The sequence below is a fragment of the Heloderma suspectum genome, chromosome 1, assembly GCF_057233095.1.
Source record: "Heloderma suspectum isolate Gila_16-S chromosome 1, 16-S_ref, whole genome shotgun sequence".
Taxonomy (NCBI): Eukaryota; Metazoa; Chordata; class Lepidosauria; order Squamata; family Helodermatidae; genus Heloderma; species Heloderma suspectum.
In genome coordinates this window covers 123,582,785-123,603,307 of record NC_139458.1, presented here as the reverse complement: position 1 = coordinate 123,603,307, position 20,523 = coordinate 123,582,785, and the positions used below count along the sequence as shown (strand labels likewise).

Sequence of the window (20,523 nt, the reverse complement as noted above, 5' to 3'; positions counted from 1 at the left end):
AAAAAAAATCTGTTTCAAAGGGTTGGGGAATGCCTGCTGCACGAGCAGACATCTGTGTGGATAACACTGGATTTAGCCCAGGCGTATGTGTGGTTTTGAAGAATCTTCTGAAGTGACTGTCTTTCTGTTTTACTAACACAGACTGGACAATCTAATGGATTTATTTTTAAGGCTGGCATTTGTGAGGTGTGGAAGCCTAAAGCTTGAAACTACATAACAAATTATGAAAGAACATAAGGCTTGAACAAAACACAGTAGTTTACAAGCAAAGTGTTATCTTTTTCAATAGTGTAAGTGGAGAGAGCTTTTTGAAATAGCACAATGGTGTATTTGCACATTACACATCATCATAAGTGTTTTCCGCCTAGTTCACACACAAAAGCACCCTTGAGAATTCCCTGCACTATCTACGAGCAAGTGTTGATATCCAGTTTGTTTGCTCTTCTGAGGGCAGTGGTGGGCATGAAGTAGATCTTAAGATGTTTTGGACTTCAACTCCCAGCGTTCCTGACCATTGGCCATGTTGGCAGGGGATTCCGGGAGTTGATGTCCTAACCATCTGGAGATCTATTTTCTGCCCACCCCTGTCTTAAGCAATAGATGCCCATGTTCACAGTCCCAGAAATGTGCAGACAAGCTATAAGAGTGAAGAGAGCAGCAAATATAATGGGATATTTATAAGATATAAAAAAGACATATTTATAAAAAGGCCTCGAGTTTAATTCAGAAGTTTGATTTTATTTTTTTTTTGTATAGAAGGGAGACCTATTTAATTAGAAGACATAATTCTCCTTGGGCTGAAACACTTGGGGATGTAGTTAATAGAGTGAGAATTGAGAAAAGTACTGAAAGATGCTTTGTACCAATTCTGGTTGCTATTGCTACTAAGCTTTAGAATGGCCCGATATGAGTGAATTTCATATTCATGCAAGATTTATTTGCACGAAGATAGGCGCTTCCATCCAAAACTGCTCTTTTACCAGTGGTAGGGTACCACTGTTGGAACGGGACTTCCACGCCCTTTCCTCTCCTCCCCTGCAGCCCCCACTCTAAAACTACTCTGAAGGGTCCCCCAACCCTCTGGAACAGATTTGGAGGGTGTGGAGGCCTGCAGGGGGGAGGAGAGGATGGAGAAGTCCCATTCCACTGGTGGTGTCCTTCTGCTTGAATGGATACAGAATGATTCTGTATCAAACCCCAGAACAGCAACAGAAGTTCAATATCTCAGAATGCTGAGAAGGAGATGGATTGTTGGAAGCAATGCTAAAACAAATCTGATGCAATGTTAAAATCACAGGAAAGCATTATATGTCTATAACAGAGCAGTACTCTTGTCATTAAGAGAAAATATCCTTTAGGTGATTGAAGAGCATCTCAAGTGTGCCAAAAAGTCACTCAAAAACAGTAAAGTGATCTGGAGTGCGAGTTAGTTATCGATGTACATCATGTCATCTTCAAACTGACTGGTGCCTTCTCCATCTTCATTGCTTTCTGATGCTGGTATTTGATGTGTGCCTGTACTTATGGAGCCTGTGAGGATTTTTAGAATGAAAACTCTGGTTAAGTGAGGAATGAGAACGCAGCAAGGCCCTCAGTTCAACTAAATATCTGCAGAGTTGCTTTCTTGTAATCCCATTCATCAAACTTATTTTGATTTTCTTTAAAAAGAAAAACAACTCATCCAGAGAGTTCGCTTGCATCCTTTGTGCTTGTTACTGTACAGATGTTCAATCATGATAGAACAATACAAAGGCTCATGGTACCTTACAGTCTTGATGGATTTATTGGGCAGTATTCAGTACTGCCACTGCGCTCCCATTGTTCCTGTTCCACTTGCAGGACCCACTGTGAGCACAGTGGGAACTAGTTCTTCTAACAGGAACTCCGGAAATGAGTGGAAATTCTAATTTCTGGAACAGGACAGGTCAGCCATGCTTCCTTCTGGCAGCTCTGCTGATCTGCCCCATTCCAGCAATGAGCATTCCGGCTCACTTCTGATTTCTGCAGCATCTGCTCACTTCCTGTTGCTCCAGCAGTGGGCCCCGTTAGTGTGTGTGCAGCTTTGGATACTGCCCATTGTGGCATAAGCTTTCCTGGGCTAGAGTCCATTTCATCAGTTGTATTCATCTGAGCTTCGGCTATTGGGTGGTATAGAAATGAAATAATAATTCAGGGATGTCCTCAGTTCTGAAATAGACATGAGCACCAAGGGAAAAAATTGTAAACACTGGAGGCAAAAGGCCATGAAATGAAAAGGAGTTGTAGGTCTGACATTTCTATGCAAAATGGAAAATAAGTCACCCATTCCCAATGGCGATCATTGGTGATGCTGTCTCCCTAGCTATGCTAAGCTGGCAACATCTGTAATCATCCTGGGAAGCGTGGGTTAGCTTCCACCATAGGTGTTAAAATTAGCGTAGATAAGATAGTATGACCAAGTACTACTATTGTGAACGAGTTACTCCTTATCTTGCACAGATGTGAGCTTTGCATACAAACATCGCAGATATTCCTGGCCTCTTGCATTTCCACTGTTTATAATTCTGTTTCCTCTGTAAGCGTGTGATATGCCAGTTGAAGAACACACTGCCCAAACTGTCATTTTTCCTGCAACAGCCTGACATGGCGATGCCTGTGGGACTTGTTGCTCTGGAAGGCCGTGGATATAGCCATGCAAAGTGGAAATCCATTAATCCCACCTAGATGCTCATTAATCTCATGAACAGCCACAGCCAGACATCTTTCTATCCAAGTGCAAACAGCAGGACATTCCCATTATACAACCCCATCTGATGAAGTTGGCTTTCATCCACAGACAGGAAGCGAGCAGGGAAGCCTTTGCTCATACGGAAGCACCACATGTGGAATAGGGTCCGTATGGTTCTTCAATTACAGGAATCTCAGCTCTCAATTTCACCGCTGGGAAAGCCCACCTATACCCAGTGTAACCTCCTGATTCACTGGCTGCATGTACTGGGGTGGGGGGCTCCATCAGGCACAATAAACTAATGCAGCCTTCCCCAGCCTGGTGCTGTCCAGCTCCCATCACCCCCAGCCAGCATCAGCCATACCATCCCAGGATGGTGGGAGTTGTAGTCCAACACATCTAGAGAACATGGGAGTGGGGAAGGCTGGCCTAATGCCTGAGCAAGAGCTTCTCCCTTTGCTTCAGCATCAGAGATAACTCTCTACCTGCCTCTCACACTGCACGTGTCCAACACTGACCTGAATGGGAAAGCCCTTGCACAGGCATCAACAGCTAGAAAGTGGACTGGATGCCTTCAGAGCTCATTTACTCAAGTGAGGTTGCAACAGTGCTGAGGGCCAGGGTGTAAGGTTTCAGCAGACATATCTGAGGACCAATGTGTGCTGTAGTGGTTAGAGTGTTGGACTAGAACTCATGAGACACAGGTTCTAGCCCCTACTTGGCCATGAAGCTTCCTGGGTGATTTTGGGCCAGTCACTGACTCTCAGCCTAACCTACCTCACAGGGTTGTTGTGAGGGTAAAATGAAGGGGAGAGATCATCACGTACACTGCCTGGGACTCCTTGGAAGAAGAGAAAAGGCAGGATATAAATGCAATAACGAATAATAATAGTAGTGCTCAGGCATTCGCATGCACTACGCACATTCTCTGGACACGGTCTGAAGGCACATCATACAGCAACCGTGCTGAAGGCAAGCAGGTCTGGGTTTGGTTAGAGCCTGGCTAGGAGACCGCGAAGGAACCTTCTGTGTACCAGCTTGAGCTCAATAGAAGAAAGGTGAGACAGCAATAATTGCAGTATTTCTTACAAGACACTTTAAAACACATTTCTGTTTTATTCGTTATGTTGCCTTTCCTCCAAGGAACTCAGGGTGGTATACGTGGTTGCCCACCACTGCCCATCTTGTCCTCACAACAAGGCTACGAAGCAGGCTAGGCTGAGAGAAAATGACTGGACTCGGGTCACCTAGTGAACTCCACAGCTGCCTGCATATAATAGTGTATAGCTGGCCAGTATTACTCTCCCTATAGTTTTGGGTTGGGGGTTGAGGTGGAGAAAGTGGCTTGCTGTAGGCTACTTAGCAAGTTTATAGCTGTGGCTATGGGGGGTTTGCTCAGTCTCTTAAGGCACAATCCTATTGGGATGCCCGTAGACCTCTGAACTCAGAGGCTGACGGCCAACCAATGCAGAGTGGGAGGAGTGTGGATGCGATCTTTGCCTCTGCGCTTCTCCCACTCTACATTGTTGCTAGATGGCCATTCCCCCACCCCCACCCCTCTAGCTAGGGCTCTGCAGAGCGGGAGGGAAGGAGGCTGGGGAGGCCAGAGAATTCTTCATAAGCTGACCTCCCTGTCCCTTCCCCTCCCCAGAACTGTCGCCTTTTCCTCCTCTCCAAGGCACTTGCAACCTCGGAGAGGCAGCCAGCGTGGTTCTCTCTGTACTGGCTGGGAGGGGGAGGGGGCAGAGAGCACTGACTCCGACCTTGGATCCAGGAATCCAAAAGATCCTGTGGGCCCCCCCCCCCAAATACTGTCTAGGCACTATAGGATTGCTCACTCCATCACTACACCACACCAGCTCTCCTATTAGAATAAAATACTGCCTTTAAATAATTATTGGCTTAAGAAAACAAAGGATGTTGGTCCCATTGCAAGGTTCTGATCAACTGTGGGGTAGTAAACAGAGCTTTCTTTTCTTTTTGTGGACATCACTATATAGTCTTTTACTGTTCATTTTCTCTTCCATTAAAAAAAAACACCTTTCCTTGTTTTATTTTTAAATCACTGTCAGCACCTGACTCACATGCATAGTTCAGAGCTGGTCTGTTGCAAAGCAAGCTGGTTTTGGTTAAGGTATCTGCCATTGAGGAAAGGATAGTTGTGCAGTAGTTGATCTACAAAACAAATTGTTTCAGCATCAATTCATTTTCCATTACCGTTAAAAAAGGATACATTAGCATTACAATCATAAAAGAGACCTGCGAAGGCAAATCTGTTTGCAACACAAGCATAATGTTCTCCTGTGGGACAGCAGTGGTATATCTCATCTTAAGGGTTTATCTGGTCATGGATTAGGCTGTAAGCTTAACAATTATGATGATGATGACGATGATGATAACTAAGCTATAGCAAAGCATCATTATTACATTCTATGAGGTTACAACTGTATATCCATTTACTTGGGACTAGGGACTTGTCTAGCACTGCATTGTTAATGTTTCTTTTTAACGCTTCTGCTGGAATCGAGTGCCTTCTGTCCAGTCTATGAGCAGCCTACAGTGCCTTACAGAACTGAAGTGTCATTTGAGTGAAAAAATAACGAGATTTTGAAGGCGCCATGGTTTACTTGCAGTTCTGTTTCAGTAGACAAAGTCTATTTCCTTGACAGGTTTAGAATACAGATGGAAAATGAAGACAGAATTAGAATTATATTAGAAAGCTTCCACATTACAGAGAGATTAAAAAGAACAGTTGATTGTATGACAGGAACATAAATATTGAATGACAGATATTGCCTGATCTCTACTTTATCAGTCGAGGACAATAAAGTCTTTCTGCCCAGAGGTAGTCATAAACTGTAATGTATCTCCTTTAAAGTTGGCTAATAAATTTATATTAACCAAAGTCTGAGCAAATCCTTGGCCAGATATTAGCTAATCAAGGTTTCATTTCTAATGCACCCAAAATAAAAAGCTGAGATGTTCAATCCTGTCCATGCATCTTTAAAACACACACACACACCTTGGAAGAAATGTATGCAATTTCATCCAGGCTGAACATTTTGCCCTACATGAACAGAAGCACTATCGAAGCACAAGGAGCAGAATTCTTACTTGTGATTCCAAAGATCCAAGCCGTTTGTCTTGCTCTTTCAGACCATTAAAATACTTTGAAAGATGGTTCACCCTGTTTTAGAATAATAATAATAATACGAATAATCAGACGTACAGTGATCAAAGAAACTTTGGTGCTAGAGGAGCTTCCGCAAACTTTGCCCTGGAGCATGCATGGCTTGGAATGTACTACATGTTTGGGACAGCATCCGCTGGGTCTATCGCAGCCTTCACCAACCTGGTGACCTCCAGATGTGCTGGACTGCAAGTCCCATCATTCTCAGCCAGCATGGCCAATGGCTGGGGAGGGGAGAAAAGGGGGAAGGGACAGTGAGAGATTGCAAACTCATTGTTATTGAAGAGAAAGTACGGATTTGGGATGATCTGAGGTGGGATGCAAATGACGTGAAGAATTTATTTTATTTGAGGTGATTTAGGTGAGAAATGAATTGACTGGCTTTGCCTTCTGTGAAATTTAAATAAATTATACCAATTGTTTCTAAACAAGCATATATAGAGATAACTTCACCTGTGTTAACTTTATGCAGATTTGTGTCCTCTGGGCCCGGGCCCCAAATCTTTTAAGGCCGAGGAACAAGTGCCCCTGCCTGCCAGGTTGTAAATCCACCAGTGATCTTCTTGTGCTCCCTTGGATGATCCTATGGGGGCCACTGGGTGTCTGAACAGGGCCCAAGCCACTAGGGATCCATGCTGTGTCACCTATATTCCTCATGCAAAGTCTGTTTTCCAAAGGATTGTTGTTGTTGTTCAGTCGTTCAGTCGTGTCCAACTCTTTGTGACCCCATGGACCATAGCACGCCAGGCCTTCCTGTCCTGCGCTCTCTCCCGGAGTGTGCTCAAGTCCATATTCATTGCATCGGTGATACTATCTAGCCATCTCATCCTCTGCCGTCCCCTTCTCCTTTTGCCTTCAATCTTTCCCAGCATCAGGGTTTTTTCCAGGGAGTTTTCTCTTCACATTAGGTGGCCAAAATATTTGAGCTTCAGCTTCAGTATCTGTCCTCCCAATGAGCTGTCAGGGTTGATTTCCTGTAGGATTGACTGATTTGACCTCCTTGCAGTCCAGGGCACTCGTAAGAGTCTTCTCCAGCACCACAGTTCAAAAGCATCGATTCTTCGGCGCTCAGCCTTCCTTATAGTCCAACTCTCACAGCCATACGTTGCTACTGGGAAAACCATAGCTTTGATTATACGAACCTTTGTCGGCAAGGTGATGTCTCTGCTTCTTACTATGCTGTCTAGGTTTGCCACAGCTTTCCCCCCAAGGAGCAAGCGTCTTTTAATTTCATGGCTACAGTCACTGTCTGCGGTGATCTTGGAGCCCAAGAAAATAAAATCTGTCACTGCTTCCATTTCTTCCCCTTCTATATGCCAGGAAGTGATGGGGCCAGATGCCATGTTCTTAGTTTTTTTAATGTTGAGTTTCAAACCAGCTTTTGCACTCTCCACTTTCACTCTCAACAACAGGCTCTTTAGATTCTCTTCGCTTTCTGCCATTAGGGTGGTATTGTCTGCATATCGGAGGTTGTTGATAATTCTCCCGGCAATCTTAATTCCGACCTGTGATTCATCCAACCCGGCGTTTCTCATTACGTACTCTGCATATAAATTAAATAAGCAGGGTGACAATATGCAGCCTTGTTGTACTCCTTTCCCAGTTTGGAACCAATCGGTTGTTCCATGTCCGGTTCTTACTGTTGCTTCTTGGCCCTCGTACAGGTTTCTCAGGAGACAGGTAAGGTGGTCTGGTACTCCCATCACTTTCAGAATTTGCCACAGTTTGTTGTGATCCACACAATCAAAGGCTTTAGTGTAGTCAATGAAGCAGAAATAGATGCTTTTCTGGAATTCTCTTGCTTTCTCCATGATCCAGCGAATGTTGGCGATTTGATCTCTAGTTCCTCTGCCTCTTCGAAACCCAGCTTGTACTTCCGGTAGTTCTCGGTTCACATACTGCTGAAGCCTAGCTTGTAGGATTTTGAGCATAACCTTGCTGGCATGTGAAATGAGCGCAAGTGAACGGTAGTTTGAACACTCTTTGGCATTGCCCTTCTTTGGGATTGAAATGTAAACTGACCTTTTCCAGTCTTGTGGCCACTGTTGAGTGTTCCAAATTTGTTGGCATATTGAGTGCAGCACTTGAACAGCATCATCTTTTAGGATCTTAAATAGCTCAGCTGGAAGACTGTCATCTCCGCTAGCTTTGTTGTTAGTAATGCTTCCTAAGGCCCACTTGACTTCACTTTCTAGGATGTTCGGCTCAAGTTCAGTAACGCACAATCATGGCTATCAGGGACATTAGGATCTTTCCTGTATAGTTCTTCTGTGTATTCTTTCCACCTCTTCTTACTCTCATCTGCTTCTGTTAGGTCCCTGCCTTCTTTGTCCTTTATCATGCCTGTCTTTGCACAAAACGTTCCCTTGAGATCTCTGATTTTCTTGAAGAGATCTCTAGTCTTTCCCATTCTATTGTTTTCTTCGATTTCTTTGCATTGTTCATTTAAGAAGGCCTTCTTGTCTCTCCTTGCTATTCTCTAGAACTCTGCATTCAGTTGGATATATCTTCCCCTTTCTCCCTTGCTTTTCGCTTCCCTTCTTTCCTCAGCTACTTGTAAAGCCTCATCAGACAGCCCCTTTGCTTTCTTGCATTTCTTTTTCTTTGGGATGGATTGAGTTGCTGCCTCCTGAACAATGTTATGGACCTCCGTCCATAGTTCCTCAGGCACTCTGTCTATCAAGTCTAATCCCTGAAATCTATTCCTCACCTCCACTGTGTATTCATAAGGGATATGATTTAGGTCATACCTGAATGGTTTAGTGGTTTTCCCTACGTTCTTCAATTTAAGCCGAAATTTTGCAATAAGAAGCTCATGATCTGAGCCACAGTCAGCTCCAGGGCTGCAAAGTACATAATCAATCTGATTTCGATATTGACCATCTGGTGATGTCCATGTGTAGAGTCGCCTCTTGTGCTGTTGGAAAAGAGCGTTTGCTGTGATCAGCATGTTATCTTGGCAAAACTCTTATTAGCCTTTGTCCTGCTTCATTTTGTACACCATGACCATGCTTGCCTGTTATCCTGGTTATTTCTTGACTTCCTACTTTAGCATTCCAATCCCCTATGATGAAGAGGACATCTTTTTTTGGTGTTAGTTCTAGAAGGTGTTGTAGGTCTTCATAAAACCGATCATCCTCAGCTTCTTTGGCATCTTTGCTTGGGGAAAGATTTGAATTACTGTGATGTTGAATGGTTTGCCTTGGATTCGTGCTGAGATCATTCTATCGTTTTTGAGATTGTACCCCAGTACTGCTTTTCCCACCCTTTTGTTGACTATGAGTGCTACTCCATTTCTTCTATGGGATTCTTGCCCACAGTAGTAGATATAATGGTCACCTGAATTAAATTCGCCCATGCTTGTCCATTTTAGTTCGCTGATTCCCAAGATGTCGATGTTCAATCTTGCCATCTCATGTTTGACCACCTCCAGCTTACCTTGATTCATTGATCTTACATTCCAGGTTCCTAAACAATATTGTTCTTTACAGCATTGGACTTTCTTTTCACCACCAGACACATCCACAGCTGAGTGTCCTTTCGGCTTTGGCCCAGCCGCTTCACTCTTTCTGGCCCTACTTGGAAATTCCCTCTGCTCTTCCCCAGTAGTATATTGGACACCTTCCGACCTGAGGGTCTCATCTTCCAGCGTCATATCTTTTAGCCTTGTGATATGTTCCATGGGGTTTTCTTGGCAAGAATACTGGAGTGGGTTGCCATTTCCTTCTCCAGTGGACCACATTTTGTCAGAACTCTCCACCATGGCCTGTCTGTCTTGGGTGGCCCTGCATGGCATAGCTTATGGCTTCACTGAGTTACGCAAGCCCCTTCACCACAACAAGGCAGGTCTAATTCTGAGTGCTTTAGAGCACAATGCTATGCATGTTTAGGGCACAATCCTATGCAGGTTTATACAGAAAAAGTCCCCGTGCTGGCTGGGGAATGCTGGGAGCTGCAGGACTCTTTCCTGTCTAAACATGCAGAGGATTGCACCCTTAGTTGTCCATTTAGCTTAGGGGAGGATCTGCTGATCCACTCTTGCATCTCAGACCTGTGGGTGTTCAGTAAACATGCATGCACCTGTTTGGCTATAAAGCAGGTGTGGGTCCTTAAAAACTCTTTAGACAAAACAAAACGCAGGGGCTGTGGGCACCTCTGGTACTGGAGCCAAGCTGTGGGAAAACAGCTTCAAACAGTGGAGCATGGAGAAGTAAGGTGGGAAAGGGTGCAGGGCTCACTCCCATCCCTGCCACATTCCATTCTAAAATGTAATCTAAACCACGGCCCTCTCTTGTAACCAAACTGGCCTGCACGTGTTTAACAAACATGCACACATCTAGTTTGGCCCTCGATGAGCATCAAACTACTGGTTTAGAAGCCTTGAAGCACAGATATTTACTTGTCTGACATTTTCTTTAGCCTTTCTTCATTGCTTTCCTTTTTCTTGATTTCCAGATTTGCCATGTAGTTTTCCTTTTGTAGCACCTCCCAGGTTATGATTTTTTGATCTAGACCTTCTGGCAGATCTCTTTCTACAGTAGAAGAAATGAAAAGGCACCACGTGATTAAATATTTGCCAATGGGTGTGTGGAAGAAGAAGAAAGGAAGATCAGAACCTAGTAAATCAGGTTTGTCATGCAATAAATCATCGTTTTTATCTAGTTTAATTTCTAGGCCATGATCTAGGGAACCCTGAATATGTCAGAAAGAGGTGTGCCCATTTTACCATATATGGAGCTCCCTCTCTCCGTCCCTCCCTCCCCTGCACGCGTGTGCACACACACACACACACACACGTTATCTGTGCAGTGAATACATCCTTCCCCAATCTGGTGCCCTCCAGATATCTTGAAATACATCTCCCAACATTCCTGACCATTGGCCAGGCTGGCTGGCGCTCATGTGAAGCACCTTGGATAGCTCCAAGGTGCTGTCGAGTTCTGACTGAAACCCAGAGCAGATTCACTACCCCACTGACATTGGAGCCACCAGCCTCCACTGGACAGCTTGTGATGTTCCCAATAATCTGTTAGGATGGGGAGGGGGCACGTGAACTAAGTCCAGTGTCTTCCTTATTCTTGTTGTCTCTTGCAAGGTGCTCTCTTCTACGAGACATTAAGGTGCTTTGTCAGGTGATGAATGCAGGAGCACCGCACTTGCATCCCAGGCGCTGGAAATGCCCCCCCCCTGCCCCCAGCAACTCTTCACATTTGTGGTTCAGCTGATTTGTGTGTGAAAGTGGCTTCCACACACAAGTCAGCATCCATACGTTGCAGAATTTGTGGGCAACAATAATTTCCAATCTATGTGCTCTCTCACAACTCTAATGTACACACATTTCATATAATGATTTAAAGTAACCAGTTACATTTCTAATCTGGCACTGCATCAGAATCAGACAGAAGAGAAATAGTCTTTAGAAGAGGGATGCATCATTGTAAGTTTAGATCTTCATCATTTATTCTGCAAGCTACACTGGAAACAGCTTCTAGAAATCAAATAGATTCTGTTGTCAGCATTATGTTTCTAAAGCTGCAATTCTGAGTAGACATGTATAGGGTTGCACTGTTGGTAATCATGCAGAATGCAAACACTCCAAAAAAGCATATCAATCCCCCTCTCCTTAATACCTGAACCGAAATGTTAGCAATACTATTATTTTAGAATGATTATAGTTAATCTCCTATTCACACTGCTATCTCCTTCCATAATCTAGGACTTTAAAAACAGTAGTAGCTCACAATTACATATTTAGAAAGAGCTTTCAATTACTATTGCACAAAATTGTTTTTAGCTTTATTCAGATTTTTCATATAATTTCCCATCACCTCAAAAGCACTACTTTCCAATGGAGACAGTTGACACGTGCAGTTGAAAATCAGCCATCAGATTGTTCTGAACACCTCTGTGCTTACAGCTTACCCAGATGCTCTTTTTTGGGCTCTGTCTTCTTAAAGACTCGTCTAAGAAACAGTTTAATGTGGTCAATAATGATAAAAGGAGGGGCAAATGCAGGGCGACCGTGGTATTCGACAATCAGGTTGTAACGCTGGAACTTCCAGAAGATGTCTGCATTTCCCTGAACAACCTGAAAAGTGTAACTTAAAAGGAAGAAGCATCACATCAACATCTCTCTTAGTTTTTCAAATACACAAAGTACTTAATGTTTCTCTAATTAAAGAGGGTGCCAACATTTTTTCAACCAAGACATAAGGGCAGCTAACTTTGCCAGCAAACAATTTTGCATTCTGATGAAGACAAAATGAGTTACATTCTGTGTGGAATGTGACACCTTCTTTGATTTGATAAGGACAGTTTGGTCAAAGTTGCTATCAAGATACTGCTTTGGAGCACAACACAAGGGTGTAAGAACTTCATGATGCCGTCTTTCATAGATGTACTTTGGGTCATGGTTTCACGTGGTCTTGCCTCTGTCCAATCTCACCATTTTCTGGTTGTTCTTCCATCATGTAGTCAGAAGCAACTGAGGAATATTTCCCAATACAGATAATTTGTTCATCAGCTCTTTCTATATTTCCAGCACTATTATTTTGTGACTTTATTTAGTGGTGTGTATCGAAATGTAAGTGCCTACATTTGACATACCCATTTGCCAGCTGAGAACAATTACTTTAAACATCTACAGATTACATTAACCCAAGTTTGCGTCGCTTTTTGTTAGGTTTGACAATAGGCAAGGCTTTAAATTTCTTTCACTTCCTTAGTACACTACCCAGTACTGAAGGTGTGGGTCATAGAAGCACACTGCTTCCTAGCAAGTCAAGCTCCATCTGGAATGTAATGCTTCAAGGTCAGCCAGAGGTAATATGCTGCCTCTGGCTGACCTGAAAGCAACCTACTCACTTGAACCAAGCTGACAGGGTATGTATGCCTGTGGGCACGTAACCCTCCTCTGAAATGGGTCAGCCAGGCACAGGTGGGTGCTTTCACTGGATGTTAGAAAGTACGCAAGATGGTTAAGTATGCTTGATAAAGGTACACCAAACCAAGGCAAAAGTCCAGAAACTCACATTATGCAATGGCACTGGCCTGTTAACTTCAAAGGGGTATAATGGGTTAAATCCAACGTAAATCCTACTTAGAGTAGACCCATCGAAATGAAAAGGATTTAAGTTAGTCAGGACTAACTTAAGTTGCATTCATTTCAATGGGTCTACTCTAAGTAGGACTTATGTTGGATTTAGCCCAATGTTAAATTAATAAATAATCTCCAAGGGGAGCACTACTAAATGTGCTGACCACATGCACAAATGAGCTGGGTTAAGGTATCTGCAGCCTTATTAAGAATATGAACATATTATCAAATCCTTATAGTCTGATAGTGTTGAGGGTTATCCATCATGGTCTCTATAGTATTAGGCTCTTTACATACACCAGGCTTCTCCAACCTGATACCCTCCAGTGGTGCTGCATTACAACTCCCATTATCCCCATCCAGCATGGCCAATGATGAGAGCTGTAGTCCAACACATCTGGAGGGCATGAGGTTGGGAAAGGCTGATATACACTTAGCAACAGGTGAGCTTCTGTCTTAAGCTCCCCACTACCACCACCACCACCCTAAATTTTATGTACATTGAACTGAATTCTGTAGTGGAAATGAACAGAGTGCTTTCTTCATGATTTTCTGGCTCTGGTCAGAGAGAGCAGTTATCATTTTCAGCTCAGTCTGGAAAAAGTCAGCAGAAATGCAGCTATTCTATTTTATATGGTTTGAGAAGCACACTGATTGTATCAGCAGTTCTTCTGCTGAGAAGTTGGGTGTGCCTAATAGGGATGTGCGAAACCCCCTTACCGGGCATCTGCGGGGGTGTGCGGGGGGGAGGCGATCCGTCCCTCCCCCCCGGAATCCTCACCGGCTGGCTCCGCTCCGCAGCAAGTCCGTGGAGCCGCCGGCCAGCTCCAAAGTGCCAGCGATATAGCTACCATTGCCGCATTGCTGGCTGGCTAGGAGAATTGACTGCAGCCGCAAATGGCGTCTGCATTTACGGCTGCATTTACCTTAAACTAAGGCCTTTACAGCCACAAATGGCATCCCAGACACCATTTGCGGCCACAGTCAATCCGCCCAGCCAGCAATATGGCAATGGTGGCCGTATCACTGGCACTCTGGAGCTGGCCGGCAGGGAGGATCCGGCCGGCAAGGATTTCTCCAGGAGGTGGAGGTAAGTCTTCCAATCCTCCACGGACTCTGGGGGGTCGGATTCTTTTGTATCCAGCCTCACTGGGGTCCATGGAGGATTTCTCCCCCATCCCTAGTGCCTAAGCTCCAATGAAATCAATATTTAGGAATATCTATTGTCAAGAGTGCGATAGTAGAAGCAGGAGCCATGAGGGCCACTTGGGTAGTCACGTACGAAGTAGCCACCTGGAGGTTGATTGTTTTTTGGCCATTTCTCAGCCCTGCAGCGCAAGGCCATGCTCTGCTCCGGCTAATTGGGAGAATGATAACAGCTGTGCCTGATGGGAAGATTCAGCCTCCTTGGGGGGTGGAGTGGGGTGTTATGGGACTGGGCTTGGATTGGGTGCTTCAAATCTGCCCAGAGTTGCTAGGGCTGGGCAATAAAAAGAGGGCTAAGGAAGGGGCGGCTTTCTCTTCTTGGCCCTTGCGGTAGTAGGATGTGCTGCTGGTCGATGGCTATCCTGGGAGGCCCATACTTTGGTATGTATAGGATAGACTAGCTAGCTTTGTTGTTTTGCTCTTGGGAGTGTGTGCCTTGGTGTTTGGTGTTTCTGGTTTTGCTTGGAGTATTGTACCTTGCTTGTAATTTCCTGTACAACCTACCACCTCTCCCCATTCCTTCCTCTTTGTTCCTTTCCCCTAATAAACTTTTATCCAACTTCCAGTTGGTGTAGTGTGTCCTGCATAACTTCAGTGCTAAATACAGTGCCTATTGGCTTGGGAAGGGTCAACTTTGGGGAAACTACTGGGTCAACTTTGGGGAAACCTGTGGCCAAGTTGGGCCTAACCTACTTTGCAGGGTTGTTGGAGTGGGACCAACAATCCTTCACATCTATATTAAGCACTATTAAAGCTGCAGTTCTACATGACTAACCTGGGAGTAAGCCCCATTGAACTCGATGGGGCTTACTTCCACATAGACCTGTATAGGATTGCACTGTGTGTACTTAATATATTTATTGCTCTATATTTCACTTGGGCATAGGCAAGGCAAGCCTTTAAGACTGCACCTGTTAAATGCAAAAGGAAGGTAACCATCAAGGAGCATCCCTGCTTGTGCTGTTATACTTCATCTATTTTACCAGTGATGGTTGTGTAGCAGCAGGTCCCTTCCATTTCTTTGCCTTCCCTCCTTTTATAATCCCTGAAGTAATACTTGCCTGAACATGGCAATCAAGAGATTCATCAGCAGCACATTTGTAACCAGCAGGAAAACAACCAAGAGAAGTATGACAAGCCAGTTAGCATAGACATTAGGGCAGGATACATTTTCCATCTGGCTCTCCACTAGGCTGGGTGTGCAGTTTCCAGAATTCATCCGAGATGCTGTAGTAGCAAAGAAAAAACAAAGCAATTATTTGAAACTATACGAAGGATTCAGAGTGATCTGATTTAAAAAAAAAGAGTTTCTCTACAAGTTTACCAAAGGACTCTGTTGCACTTGATTTAGCCAGAAGCTGAACAGAAGTACCTGTAATGAAGAGGCTTACGAATTGGTCGCTTCCAAAAGGGACAAATGTTTCTACTACAGCCAGTGGAGGCTAGTGGCTCCGATGTCAGTGGGGTGGTGAATCTGCTCTGGGTTTCAGTCAGAACCTTAAAGGAGCCATCCACGCTTCTTCCAGCTTGGATAGCTCTAAAGGAGCACCTTAGATAGCTCCTTTAGAGTTGTGACTGAAACCCAGAGCAGATTCACCACCCCACTGACATCGGAGCCACCAGCCTCCACTGGTCACAGCAAGGGTGCAGAACCTCTTTCAGCCTGAGGGCCGAATTCCATTTTGGAGAAGCTCTTGGGGGCTGCACTACAGTGGTGGGTGGGACCAAAGTCAAAAGGGGTGGGGCCAAAAAAAATACTTAAAGCTCTGACTGCCAGTAACTAAGCCTTAGGAGGGGCATTTCAACCTTTTGGAATGCGGGTGGAAACTGCACAAAAGCCAAGCAACCACCAAACGATCAGTGGTTGGAGGAAAGGGCGGTGAGGCCATCTGAGGAACCTCAGAGAGCCAGATTCGGACTCCTGGTGAGGCAGATTTGGCCCATGAGCCTAATTTCTTGGGCTGCTGTAGGAAGCACCAGCAGGGCGCCCTGCTGGCACAATAGAAACAGTGGCACTGGATACTGCCCCAGGAGCGCTGTGCAAGTACTGAAATATAATTGACTCAAGACGCTACGCATGGAGGGTTATTTATTTTTTTCGCGCAAGCCCCACTTAGGCAAGAGTGAGGAGAGTACAGCAATGCTTGGGGGCAATTCTCATTCTGGGGAAGCCGTCCCCGGCAGGTTGCACTTTAGTTGCTTTGTCCTGTCGTCCAAGCATAAGCAGATAGCACTAACAGGTCTTTCATTAATTGAACTTACAATCTATTTCATCTAATGGAATCTGTCCAAATATTTGAAGATAGGGACGATAGAGCACCCTTCTGAAGATCCACTCCACTCGTTTGTCCTTAGGATGGAGCAAGGCTTGTGTGGTCACACCGTAGGCAATGAGCCACACACTCAGGAAGAAGAGGAAGAAGAAGACATCCTTCATCTGTAAAAGAAATGCAAAACGGAAGTCTGAGACCAATACATACATTAGGAAGATCCAAAGGGAATGATTCAGGGATTTTGCAGTCCTCAAAGACCCTTTCTCTCTCCCCCACCCCACTGAATTATGGCCCAGGCTTGCTGGAAGGCCCATGTTGTGCTACATATATGCCATAATGATGCCATATGGGACATGTCAATGAAACTGTAGGACATAGCTCAACCCTGCTTCTATGCCTGTTCATGTTAAAATCCAGTTCATGTTATTAGGACATTTTCCTATAATGTACTTTGTGAGCTACTATGCAGGACATAGATGAAGCCATCCTTGTCTGAGGGTGGGGAAAAGATGGATGAGGCAGTGGTGAAAGGAAAATATAGAGGCTCATGAAGTAGCTACAAGACCTTTGTGCCCCAGCACCACCATAAAAGCTAATGCCCTCTCTGCCCCGCTACCCTTCCTCACCAATACTTCAGGAATCCTTCCATCATGTCCTCATCCACCATGAGGCTTGATAGTTTAAATGCAGGTGGAGGGAAGCTTTCAAATCATAGAGCAGCAGGGGTGGGGTACCTCTTTCAGACCCAGGGCCAAATTCAATTTTGGAGAAGCTCTCAGTGGCCATATTCCAGTTGGTGGGCAGGACCAAAGGAAAAAGCAAATACCAAAAATACCAGCACATCTTAGCATAACGCTCTTTCCGCGAGTAACTAAGCCTTAGGAGAGGCATTTCAATCTTTTAGGATGGGGAAAAAAACTGCATAAAAGTCAGGAAGCCACCAAGCAATTGATGGTGTGGGGGAAGGTTATCAGGCCTGGGGAAGGTTATCAGGCCTGGGAAAGGGGGCATGGCCATCTGGGGAACCCTGAGGGGCTGCATTTGGCCCCCAGGTGGGCTGCATTTGGCCCCCAGGTGGGCTGCATTTGGCCCCCAGGTGGGCTGCATTTGGCCCCCAGGTGGGCTGCATTTGGCCTGCAGGCCTAAGGTTCAGCACCCCTGTTATAGAGAGAGCTCTTTTGCTATGCTGCTTTGTCTTCATGATTCCATAATGCTTCAACATATGGAGGAAACATCTGGAGAGTTAAGAGTCAGAGTTTCATTGGAGCCTGAAATTTGTTTTCAATACCAGGGTTTAGCCTTGGAACAAGCAAAACAATAATCATGCACAATGTGCCTTTGAGAATGAGCAGAGTGTGATTCACTCGCTATCATGTCACCACAATCAGTACACACACACCAGCTGCAAGAATGCAAGAGCCCTTAGCAATTTACATCCCTCCCACTCAGAGAGGGGCTTAACACAACAGCCAGATTTGGATGATCAGTGGGGAAAAGAAGCCACAGTGGCTCCTTTTCCCTGCCCTGCACATGCCATGTTATCTGAACCCAGTGAGGTACACAGCGGGGGTGGCTTGCAAACCACCCCACAGCCCATGGCTTCTTGTAGGGGTACAGGGTGGTTTAGAAGCCAACCCTGCCACGCACCTCACCAGGTTGGGATGACACAGCAACCTGCGCCGTGGCAAGGGTAATTAAGGAGATGACAGGCATACAAGTGGCATGAGTGGGATCAGGGAAAGAACCCATGCTGGCTTCTTTTCCTCCACTGATCATCTGAACCCAGTCAATGTTGTCTAAGATATATTACTGATGGAGCTTAACTCCATGAAGCCTTTGCAGGGGGACCTCCTATTGCTGCTGCTATCCACATGAAGGAAGTCAGGGGGCTTCCCCCACTTTTTTTCTTTGTGTTTCCAGTATGTCAGAAACCACAGAAGCTGCTTCAAACATCTTCAAAGGTTCTCTGTACTGCATCAGCTTTCATCAACCAGGTGCCCTCCAAATGTTTTGAATTTCAGCTCCCATCAGCCCCAGCTAGTGTAGCCAATGGTCAGGAATGCTGGGAGTTGTACTCCAAAACATCTAGAGAGTACTAGGTTAAGAAGGTTGTAATACATAATGGGATGGATCCAGACTTAATCATAATTAACAGTCCCATTGAAATCAATGGGGCTTAAGTCAGTCATGATCAACTCAAGTTCCACTGGTTTCAATGGTTTTACTCTAAGTATGATTAAGTCTGGATCCAACTCAATTTGTTTTCGTGTCTCTTGTATACTTACCATTCTCTCCACGATGATAATCTTTGGGCCCAGTTGCTTATGAATGGCAAAGATATGAATCAGTCTGAGAGTGAACACCATAAAATCAATAGCTAGTATTGTACGGCCATCATAAAAAGTTGAATTAAACATTCTAAGGCAAAAAGAAACAATAAGAAAATATGAGTTGACCCCCACTCAGACGATGATCTATCACTTATGTGGTCATGTATACTAATTCAAAGTAGAGTCTGGGTGAGGCTAGAATACCTACTATTGGGATCCTACGTGCAACTGGACTTCCGTTTCTTAGAATTCACACTATACATCCTTTAAAACTATGGAACAAACCTCACTGTTTTTAATTACCCTCAACTGCATTTCTTTAATTCTGATACTGAATGTTGGGATTTTAAGTAGTATTTTGTATATGGATTTTATTGAATTTTCTTATTGGTATTGACAACCTCCCCAAATTCCAGAAACTGGAACAAATAAATATCCATCAAATACTATCAGTTGGTGGATGCGGGTTCATATTAACAATACCCTGAAGAATGGTATCCCTGTCACCCACCACTTGTTTACATCCTTTTTTTCTTTTCTTTTTTTACATAAATAGGTATACTATTGGCCATCACAACTATCCTGTTCTATGATTTGGACTGACTGCATTTCTTCAGCAGCCCTCCAATTCTTTTATTATATGAAAGATAAACAGTTCTGCCCTATTAACTGTTTCAAAGCCATGCAAGGTCTGAAATGTTTCTCTTTTCAGCCTTTACTTTTATACTGGAGGTCTTACATCCCTGGCCATTTTTCTACCTCTTTAGATCTTTTCTTATTACAAAATTATCTCCCCATATACTACTTGTGGCATCATAGTAAAAAAGAAAAGAAAAAAGTCTTTAAATAACAAACCTGCAAGTGACTCCAATGATAAACAAGAAGATGGCCACCATATCACACTTGTTCCAGTTGTCTTCTACATACAGTTTGAATTTTTTCATTAAATTCATATCTTCATCAGTGAAAAAACTCTGTAAGTTAACAATAATTGCTGTGGGATGCACTTCTATGTCACATCATTAACGTAACATTCACAAAGTAATTTGAATTAGAAATGCAACGGGAATACTATTGTGTTGTGTCAAGCAAGATCAGCTTTTCTCTAGGCCTCTGCATAGCTGAATAGCTAAAGATACTTCTTTAATGGGCATCAATGCCTAGAAGATGCTTGCTTGATCAAATGGGCATTGATGACCCGTGTTGAGATAGCTGTGTGTGTCTTGCCACCACATATTGTATTCAGCCTGGATCAGTTTTTGATATACTAGGGCAAATGCTTCAGAACCAACATTTGTGGTAGCATGTCAAGAACCAATCAAAGCTGCACTTCATCCATGCTGGGACCATAGCTCAGTAGTAAAGTACTTGCTTTGCATGCAGAACATCCCAGGTTCTATCCCTGGCATCTCCAGGTAGGGCAAAAAAATCCCCTGCCTGAAACTCTGGACAGCCATCACTGCCAGTCAGTATTTCAACAGTACTGGGATAGATGGTCCAAGGATCTGGCTCAGTATAAGCCACATCCTATGTTCTCACAGTGTCACTGGCTGTTGCCTTTGAAACTCTGCATGGGTTCAGCTAAGCATTCCCCTGCGACTGATGCGTTCATGGAAACTGATCCTAAACCCAGTTCTGCTTCTACTGTGCCAATACGGTCATGTAAATCGGCCATTAGAATATTGGTTGTGGCTGAAGGCTCCTGCGGAGCTGCAGTTGTG

General features: G+C 44.4%; 1 protein-coding gene across 1 annotated transcript in view; it reads right to left on the bottom strand.

Annotated features, from left to right (window-relative positions):
- Window positions 1-713: 713 nt before the first annotated feature.
- TRPM5 (transient receptor potential cation channel subfamily M member 5) overlaps window positions 714-20,523 on the bottom strand; it is a 68,386-nt gene continuing 48,576 nt past the window's right edge. The window contains exons 16-24 of the mRNA XM_084855742.1: window positions 19,658-19,776; window positions 18,758-18,890; window positions 16,462-16,636; window positions 15,261-15,426; window positions 11,820-11,998; window positions 10,297-10,429; window positions 5,822-5,894; window positions 4,792-4,882; window positions 714-1,530 (exon numbers count right to left, since the gene is read on the bottom strand). Of these exons, the coding sequence (XP_084711868.1) occupies window positions 1,427-1,530; window positions 4,792-4,882; window positions 5,822-5,894; window positions 10,297-10,429; window positions 11,820-11,998; window positions 15,261-15,426; window positions 16,462-16,636; window positions 18,758-18,890; window positions 19,658-19,776 (1,173 nt within the window). The 3' untranslated portion in view covers window positions 714-1,426. The remainder of the gene's footprint in view (window positions 1,531-4,791; window positions 4,883-5,821; window positions 5,895-10,296; window positions 10,430-11,819; window positions 11,999-15,260; window positions 15,427-16,461; window positions 16,637-18,757; window positions 18,891-19,657; window positions 19,777-20,523) is intronic.